General features: G+C 43.7%; 1 protein-coding gene across 1 annotated transcript; it reads right to left on the reverse strand.

Moving 5' to 3' along the window:
- Positions 1-4,086: 4,086 nt before the first annotated feature.
- LOC147624895 (pentatricopeptide repeat-containing protein At4g33990-like) lies at positions 4,087-10,079 on the reverse strand. Its single transcript, XM_086818143.1, has one exon. The coding sequence runs from the start codon at positions 9,863-9,865 to the stop codon at positions 6,305-6,307; it is 3,561 nt and encodes a 1,186-aa protein (XP_086674269.1). The 5' UTR covers positions 9,866-10,079; the 3' UTR covers positions 4,087-6,304.
- Positions 10,080-10,288: the final 209 nt, after the last annotated feature.

Genomic DNA, 10,288 nt, shown 5'->3' on the forward strand with positions numbered 1-10,288 from the left:
TCAAAAAGTTGATGTTTTATAAATGCTCCTTCTTCTTATAGAGATCCTCTCTAGCAGCCACGTCTTTCCTTAAGATAATATAGAGAAGAGACGAGGTGCTCGAATTTTCTAAAGAACTCTAGAACATACTCCAACCTTCCCACCTCATGTCAAATCACATTCACTACTTTACAAGGTCTTGATTTAAAAAAAAAAAACCAAAGCCTAAAACCCCCTATTCGAACTCACTAATTAATTAATTAAAAAAACATTTTTTCACATATATTAGTGTAAGACTAATAGCACAATCCAACGTCTAGGTGAGGGCATTCCATGAAGGTCCTACATCTATATACTCCTCTGAAAGTTTCAAAGTCTCTTCACCTAAGAAGTCTTATTATTCTATAGATTTATATTTTGGATGTGGGATATACCCATGAACCCTTGTTCATAAAGCGAAAAAATATATCAATCTACCACCATACTAACGAAAATATAGGTTGTATTACAAAAGATAAGGTCATGTTAACCAAACACAAAGAAGATAACATATGTCAAATATATAGGTTGTATTATAAAAGATAAGGTCATGCTAACCATGGCGATTAACACAAAGAAGGTATCACTGCATTACAAAAAGTATAGGTTATATTACAAGATCATGTTAACCATGGCGATTAACACAGAGAAGGCTTGCACTATATCCTAATTTACCCATTAAGAGGACACAGATATTTGCCTCTGACACACTGGCTATCATTGTGATTCATTGAGGTGTACGTTGATGTTGCTATCCTTCTCAGTCCAGTTAGTCGTTTCCAATGGTTCGCTCCCAAATCTGTTGCATTCTCTTGCTTTAAACATCGGCTCATAGAAGCCCCCATCCTCATCACCCCCAAACTAGTTGGTACTCACTCAACCTAGTTATTAGGAGTATCAGGTGGACTGGACTGCTTGATCATGTAAGCCCCCATCCTCATCCCCTCCCCCTCCCCACCCAGAGGCTAGTTGTGTCAACCCCCCACAAGGTTCCTTGCCTCACGGAGAATGCACATGCTAGACCATCCGATGCACCCCCACTTGAACCCGTCAGTCCAACTTCCCATTCTACATCTCACCACTCGTCTGGTCTCCTCCTTTTTAGTAGTGCCCAACCACCCAAGGACCCTTGTGTGCATAAAGGTCGGACAGCACACGTAGGACTTCCAAATAGGTGTTTACAATGTGATCGTTGAGAGTGTACTCCCCAAGAAAGAGTGGCCATATTGATATCTTCTTGCCTAGAGAAAGCTTTCATGGTGAGCTCTCTCCACTATGTTCCTCCTCATTGCTTTAAGTGCGGGTATGGAAGGAGTGACTTGGGCTATTGTGTTTGCAAAAAGTGGAGAGAGGTAAGCTGTCTCCTTATTCTGTGTGTAAAAACTCCTAACGATATAATAGACTAGTCTATGAGTAGAACCCATTTCTCTACTTTGAGTTCATACTCTTAAGATGTATACAAAAGTTTACAATATAAAGTTCTCTCTCAAAAGTTAGTTTTATTCTCTATTTTGACTTTGAACATGAAATGTACAAGAAATACTTAAATTGAAACCAAATTTTTTAACCTTTTTGTTGAGGGTGCTATTAATTAATGCCAGTGACATGGCATTAATTAATAACACCCTTAGCAGAACCTAAGGGTGCTACTAATCAGCTCGTCACCTGAAGACTGTATGCTCTTGCCTTTGCTCCTAGCAACGTCATGCGAGTGAAGTGCCTCTCCTATGACAGAAGCATCTCTTACGACGGTATGTCATCTCTCGCATGCCACCTCATCTCCTCCCACACACCTACAACCTCCTCTCCTACAAACAAAAAACTCCTCGACAGGTTGGCGACTACAAAGAGATAGGTTGGTGAGAGAGACAGAATCATGCTATGAGAGAGGGGTTTGCGACTAGAGAGACACGGGAGAGAGAGTTATGCTACAAGAGAGGGAGAGAAGGGTGTTTTGCGGAGAGAAACGTGTACATAGGTTCGAAGGCATTGCTTAGATTTTCCTTTCCCCAAAAATAGAAAGCACGTGGACCCCAACACCATTTCCATTTTCGACTTACAAAAAAACTTAATAAAGGTAACAAGATTTCGGTGCCTCCAACCAAACCTTTGCAAATCTAAATAATACTAATCAAACCTACCAAAAGAAGCACACAAATTAATTAATGCCCACCAAAAAAACGTTTTGGGGCCTTATTAAGCTATACCCATCATCCAAATTTTACATGATGTGTCCGTCGCCCCCCTCCCCCTTCCTTCTTCGATCAAGTCTAAAGAGCTCCCAACTCTACCATTGGGCTCTAGGGACGCGAGTTCAAATCAACCTCACCCCTGGTAAAAATCATCACAATTCAAATTTAAAAAAAAAACTCTAATTTTACTATCAATTCAACAATAACTGGAGTAAACTCATCTAAAATGATGATAGTTAATCAATCATTAATTAATTCAACAATAATTCTTAATCACAGATATCTAATTATCAAGTTCATTAAATAATAACCAAATTTTCTTTTTAAAGTAATCAATTTTCCAATTTTATGTTTCAACAACTAGTGAGCTTTAATTGTACCATTTCATATTTACCCAACTACCCGAGACAACGAAATCACATCGAGAATTTAATTAAAATTGATACATTATTCCATTACTAATAATTAATTGAGTTAAAAAATTAATTAAGAGCTGCTTTATTACCAAGTGACAGTCCTAAGCCAATAAATTCACTAACTTGAGTTTTTGCCATAATTGACTCTTCAATGAATTTCATCATTGTACGACTGAGTACCTATCAGGCAAAACCCTAAAACACACAATTATTACAATACAAGAAGAGCAAAGCTACGAATTGAGTTCATTGATGTGTGATCTCAAATCTTATAACCTACAAGTGTTTCAGCAAATTGATTTAAGAGCTTTGCAATTCGTTGATTCCATCAGTAACAAAAGCGCACAAACACTTTCTTGTAAACACACAATTTATATATAGAGAGTCGACACAATTCTTGTCAAACATTACAAGATCTAAAAAACATGCCTTTCTTTGGAAGAATACTTTCGTTTTCGTAAACATAGTACAATAGTTAACATAGATTTGTGAGTTTGATTTGTGCTCTTCCTTGGAAGAATACTTTTGTTCTTGTAAACACAATACCATACATTTGTTAGTCTTACTTGAATAATTGGATTCTCATGGTACCATAGATTTGTGAATTGACAGTATGTTGTATCTCAATGCAAAGTTTGATTTGTGCACTTGGAGATGGGGGTGTAAATGGAGTAGAAGGCCGGCTGCTAGTGAGAATTGTTGGGGTGAGTTTGATGTTGAGAAACTGGCCATCGAGGTTGCGGAGGGGCATGTGAAGCCATTAAAGAGTTGGAGAGGAGCCGGGTGGTTTGTAGGTGGCGTTCTTAAAGGAGTGAGTCGTAGGGATGTGGGGAGCCTTGGGAGACGGGCTAGAGACTGTATTTCTAGAGAAGCAGGCTAAGCTAGGTTGGAGGAATAGGAAGGGCTGCCATGGGGGCGTCGAAGGTTGGATGGCGATGGAGAGGCATATACCCAGAGGAGATGGGCCGTGAGGTGTAGCTTACGCTGTAAGGGAGAGGACTACTTGGAAAGCTGTGAGGTGGCAGCTGCGAGCCTTTGGAGTTGAAGGGGTGAGAGGTTGGCAATGTTGGGAGTAGCTTTAGGAGACCGGAGCTTCAGTCCTTCCAAACAGGATCTGAGACGAACAAGACCCAACCGATTCAGAAGCTTTTGTGGTAGATGGCCTTGCCCAGAGAGCTCAGTGGAAGAGGCTTTTGTGGTAGACAGCTTTGCTCAAAGAGCTCAACGGATGGCCTTGAGAGAAGTGTCTACTGAAGATTCAATCCACTAGATGAGAGGTTCTTCATAACCACTGAATTGTAGAAAGAAAATGCCTTGCAGAACTAGCCTTGATAACAACTGGAGGAGGGAGCACAGACGAAGACAAGCGTAAGAGTAAGAGAGAGAGAAAGAGAACCATAAGAAGAGCTGCGGAGGGAGCGCAGAAGAAGACGAGAGAGAGAGAGAGAGAGAGAGAGAGAGAGAGAGAGAAAGATATATTAACGTCTCCTAAAGGCCGAAATGGCCCATGAGACCAAAACAAGGTACAACTGATAGTGATGATGCCTCATCATAACAAATCTGAAAGAAAGAATGAAAATAGTAACATCCTAAGAGAGCTAAGAGTCGTGGACGCGATCCTCGTGGTGGTGGGCGTCTCGCTCTACAGATGGCAATGGCTCTATCCAAGGTGAATCCTCTGGAGGGTGGTCTGCCAGGTAGGCCTGTAAATGGAGGAATAGAGGCTGGTGGGGTTACAGTGCTGGCTCTGAAAAAATCTGTGAGGGCTCTCTGTCTAGGCGGCTCTAGTCCCATTACCCTCCTGTCCCTCAATAGGCTCTCTCTGTGGCATCTAAGCTCAAGTATAAAGAGCCCTAAGCACCTTTGGTCCTCAAAGTCCATGATCCAACGCAAGGGTCCAAAGCCTTCACGGAACAGGCAGTGGTACCTCCCTCGGATCTCATAGTAGACAGTACAACGACATATATAGTGTTCCTCCGACTCCACCTCCTGGTGGCAAAGCTGGCATATGCGGTCCTCTAGTGATATATCCTCATATCGACCTGTCTCTATCCTCAGCCGGTGTGAAGAGGTGCGAATCTGTCCAATAGCACTCCGAATACCATGTGAGAGGTGTGTGTCCATGTAAGCATGGCGTATAATAAATCCGTCCAAAGAGAGGTGTAGAAAATGACTATGGTAGTGTGCCATTTTCGTGCCCAACGGCTGCGGGGGCCTGACCCATGTCCTCTCTGTATCTAGTCTCACAATGTCCATCCTGATCACCCGATTCAGCTCTGAACAGCTGAGATCTAAGAACGGGCAGTTCAGGCTGTAAGCAAAAGGCGGGAGTGCATCAATACTCATGCCATGTAAGGCCAGCCATGTGCGCATCTGGGCATACCAACACTGGGCGTTTCCCTCATCTGCAAGCTGTTTGGAGGGAGTGAGTGCTAGGCGAGGGTATTTCTGCTGAGGGAGTTCCCATATTCTATGGAGAAAAGTAACTGCACAGAACAAAGCCTCGGCAGTCCCCATCTCTGCCCTGATGATCTCATGTGGTACAGATGACTTGCTCTGAATCATGCGTGCAATCATCATCACTAAAGCTGCGGCTCTCATTGTGTAGCCAATTAGCCCATAAGCTATGGTACCTACATCTACATGTCTACCATCTACCAACCAAGCTGTTTTTGTCGGCGCTGCAGCTCTCATTGTGTAGCTGATTAGCCCATCAGCTACAGCACCTACAAGCCCATCTATACGTCTACTATCTAGCCAACCAAGCTGTTTTTGTCGGAGCAATTATTTCTCCCTCCAATGCACCTCACACGTTCTCCTGCTACACTCCAACCAGCACTGTGGCTTGTACATGTAGGAGACGTCAGCTCCCTTGCGCAGCCATACATGGTATCTCCCAGGCTCCATGGCAGCCCAGCAGTGGGTTTTTTCCCTGTATTGCTGCCTGCGTAACAAGAACATGATAAGGTTTGACTAGCATTTCCTCACCCCGACCATAGGCTAGACCAAATCCTTGGTAAGCCACCCCCCAGCCCTAGCTAGAGCACCACCAAGTATGGCATACATATTCCATACCACATACTCCCTATCCCTGCAAGACTGCTTACATATCCCATACCATGTACCCCCACGTACCCCCAATCTCTAGAAGACTTGTTAGGCAAGCTCTGCCAAGAGGCTATGCCAAGCTGGGCTTCTGCAAGGCAGACAGACCAGAGCCACAGACAATGACTAATGTCCAATTGAGCCAAGCCCTAGCTTTTACAGCTGAATGGTTTCCTTAAGGACCCTTCACACCCTGCTGAACCCTAATCTGTTTGTTTGGCTTCCATATGCTAGCCACATCATGTCCTTATTGGGACATAACAGCACACCTGAATACAATATCTACATCACAGTGAAAGCCCCTCGTATGTCTAAATGCAACCCCTGCACCAATGATGGCAATTGCTTGCTGCAAGAAATACACTTACCTTTCGCATGTACCTTCCCTTGGACAAAGGGGGCACAGTAGCTGAACCACATCAAAAGCCATTTGTTTTGAAAGTCAATCTTCTGCCCTTATTCCTTGTAGGCCAACTGTAACATGAGTTACCCATGTTACTTGGGAGCTGAAAATTGTTATCCTGAATTTTCTACTCCACTTGTTACCATCCTAACTCGAAACATTTATCCAGCTTAGTCTTTACAAGAGCATGCCCCGTCCTTGAAATTATGTACACAATAACTGTCAGTTAATATGATTTCTCGCCTTTCAATGAGAGATGTTATCTTGGTAGTAGTGTGACAATCTGTGCACATGCGAATGTTCTTTGCTACTCTAATGGTTGTACCAGCATTTGTACTTATGAGTCCAAAAGCTATAGCCAATTTCTCGCAGTGACCACATAGAGTATCTTGCTTGTCGTCATTAGATATCAAAGACATGCGGAAGTTTGATTGCAGCATGAGAACTCTCTCACTAATTTTCATGCCTAATGTCTTTACTTTCAGACGAATCTCTTCAATCTGTGGGTGAGAGTTGTCTCCCACAACAAATTCATGCACCTTTTTGTCAATCTCGATGAAGGCCCTCCCTGGTTTTTTCCACATGTTTTGATGTCTTCTCAGACTCTCTAGTTTCTCTGCATTCTCTTGCATGCCAGCATGGGCATAAATATTTGACATAAGCACATAAACTGCAGCATTTCCTGTATCAATATTCACAACATGATCAAAGCACCGTTCCCCTAGATTTACATCACCATGTGCTCTACAGGAACTGAGCAGTGATGTCCAACCAACAAGATTGCAAGCAAAGGGAATTGTTTCGAGTAGGTCTTCTGCCTCATTTACATATCCTGCACGGCCAAGAATGTCAACCATACGGCCATAATGTTCAAGTCCCGGCACAACACCATGGTCTCCTCTCATTGATGCAAAATGGTAACAACCTTCATCAACCAACTCCAAATTACTGCATGCTGAAAGAAGACAGATAAACGTGACATCATTTGGTTTCACTCCTGCATGTTTCATGCGTTCGAACAGTTGGATAGACAATCCATATTCACCATGCTCAGCACACGCTGTGAGCATAGCATTGTATGTGACAACAGATTCCCTCGACAGTCTGTGAAAAATAACGAGTGCAGCATCAAGGCTGCCACATTTGCTATACATGTTTATTAGGGTTGTGCCAATAGATGAATCTGACCCAGATCCCTGTTCTATTGCATAGCCATGAAGAGCCCTACCTTGCTCGAGAGCTGCTGATTTGGAACAGGCTTTTACAGCACAAACAAATGCAGCTTGGTCTGGCTCAATATCTTCCTGCTGCATTTTCTCAAAAGCCTGGAGAGCCTCCTTGCTATGGCCACTATGAACATAAACTGTCATCAGTGCACTCCACGTTACCACATCTCGCACTTGCATCTGGTCAAACACTCTCTCTGCATCTTTGATGCTTCCACAATTTCCATACATGCTAATGAGGATATTTCCAACGTATATTTCCATCTCAAAGCCACTCTTGACAACGTGAGAGTGTGTTTGCTTGCCTTGCTCTATATCCAGTAAACTCGAACATGCTTTTAAGATGCAAACAAAAGTGATACAGTCTGGCTCCATGCCCTCTAGTTGCATTTGTTGGAATAACTCAAGTGTCTTGTGGCCATACTCATGCAAGGCGTATCCCGCAATCAATGTATTCCATGTCACAAGAACGTGCTTGGTCATTCCATCAAACACAAAACGTGCATCTTCAAAACTCCCACATTTGCTGTACATATCAAGAAGAGTATTGCTAATGAATTGGTCCGTTTTTAACCCACTAACAATAAACATAGCATGAATTTGCCTGCCCTGCTCTATGTCTGCCATGCCAGAACAAGCTTTTAGTGCACAGACATATGTGACTAGGTTTGGCTCCATGCCTTCCTGATGCATTTCATGGAAGAGAGACAGAGCTGCCTCACCAAACCCATGTTGAGTGTAGCCATCAATAAGCACATTCCATGTGACCACATTTCTCTCAGGCAGTCTGTCAAAAACCACACGTGCATTCTCAAGGCAATCACATTTGTTGTACATGTCAATAAGGCTGTTGCCAACAAATAATTCCAACTCAAACCCAGTTTCGACTGTCTGAGTGTGAATTTTCTCACCTGGACCTAAGGCTGCTATGCTGGAGCAACCCTTTAGAATGCAAATGTATGTAACCCGATCGGGCAATATACCATCTTTTTGCATTTGGTGGAAACAATGCAAAGCCTCCTGACTCTGCCCATTCTCAACATACCCACTGATCAAGGTACTCCAGGCAATCACATTTTGTGACCGCAATCTATTAAAGACTATCTGTGCATCCTTAAGACTCCCACATTTACAGTACATGTCCACAAGCATGTTGCCAACAACAGCTGCTGCCTCAATACCCTTTTGGACAACACAGGCATGGATCAATTTGCCCTCCTCTAAGAATGCTATTCTGGAAGGTGCCTTCAAACAGCAAACAAATGTAATCCAATCTGGCTCAATGCCATCATCTTGCATCCGCTGGAGAAGTCCAATAGCTTCATAACCCCTCCCATGCTGCACTAATGCTGAAATCATTGTACTCCATACCACTGCATTTTGTTTTGGTAATCTGTTGAAGGTGCAGTGTGCATCCCCAAGACTTTCACATCTATCATACATATCAATGAGGCTGCTACCAATAGATAAGCACAGCTCTAACCCGTGTTCAATAATGTGAGAGTGAATCATCCTCCCATGTTCCAAGTTGGCCATACCACAGCAAGCCTTCAGGATGCAGACATATGTGACACGATCCGAATCCAAGCCCCTGTTTTGCATCTGTTGGAAAAGTTGAAGAGCCTCCCTGCTGTTTCCACTTTCAGTATACTTTGTGATCATGACATTCCATGTGACCACATCTGCTTCTGGCAAGCGTTGAAACACTATGCATGCATCCTCGATGCTCCCACAGCTACCATACATGTTGATGAGAGTGTTTCCAACATGTATGTTCCCCTCGTAGCCGCCTCCTAATATGTGAGCATGTATCAGTCTTCCCTTTGAAAGGGCTGCTGATGTAGAACATGCTTCAAGTATAGCAACAAAAGCATGACCATCTGGCTGCACAGTGGAGTTCCTCATGCGAGAATACAAGTCAAAAGCCTGATCAAGATGTCCAGGTTTAGCATGGGCTGAAATGATTGCACTCCAAGAGAATGCACTTGGTGTAGGAAGGTTGCTAAAGACTTGTCTGGCCTCCAGAAGACTGTCAAATGAAGCAAACATTCGAATCAAGTGGCTCCCCACAAGCGCATCCGACCCCAGTCCATTTGTTACAGTGAGGCCATGTAAAGCTCTTCCTGCTTCCAGGTCCTCCTCTTGGATGCATCTCTGAATGAGTCGAATGAGGCTGCCCTTTTCCATTCTGCCCATGTTCCTGTGCTGCATGGAAGAGGGTTTAGGATGGACATCTGAGGTTGTACAACTGTGGAAACCGTGTCCACCATTAGGGTTTGAAGAGGCCATAGCCATGCACATGGCATGCTCGTGCCCATGATCATGCATGGATCTCTGACAATGTCCATGCCCATGGCCATGCATGGGCCTCTGACCATGCCCATGTCCATGTTTATGCCCATACCCTGGTATGTAGGCTTCAGCTTGGCTAGCCCATTTGGTACCAAACAGCTTGTCTCCATGTGTGGTTAATTGCAACAAAACCGCTACGGCTGAACTAGTCATGGATGAGGAGAAGCCATCTTTTCCAGACTCGCTCCGAAACTTTCATCAGTCTCTGCCGCGCTTCTTAGAGATTGATCGTTGGTAAGCCCTCCTCAATGGAAAGGTTAGAATTAGGGAGAGAAGAATAGGACGTCGTAGCAACTATGCAGCGAGACGATTCTTCTAGGACAAGATTTTAAAACATCAGCTTTGGAAGGGTAGAAATAAGGTGCTTTTACACGCTAAGTGGAAAAGGGCAAAAGGTGACAAAAGGAGGAGATCCACACAAGTGTGTCATGGTTCGATCCTCTCTAACTACGGTGGATGTGCACCCTTGTACGAATTGTCAGCAGTGGCATGTAAGAGTTGTATTTCCCCCCTCACGCATGCATGCATGCATGCATGTGTGTGTGTGTGTGTGTTCCCTTCGATAGTGTAGGAGAA

The sequence above is a fragment of the Cibotium barometz genome, chromosome 24, assembly GCF_041138505.1.
Source record: "Cibotium barometz isolate CiBa-2024 chromosome 24, ASM4113850v1, whole genome shotgun sequence".
Lineage (NCBI taxonomy): Eukaryota > Viridiplantae > Streptophyta > Polypodiopsida > Cyatheales > Cibotiaceae > Cibotium > Cibotium barometz.

What these genes read in the sequence shown, in the direction of transcription:
- LOC147624895 (XM_086818143.1), bottom strand. Translation starts at nt 9,865, where the DNA reads ATGACTAGTTCAGCCGTAGCGGTTTTGTTGCAATTAACCACACATGGA.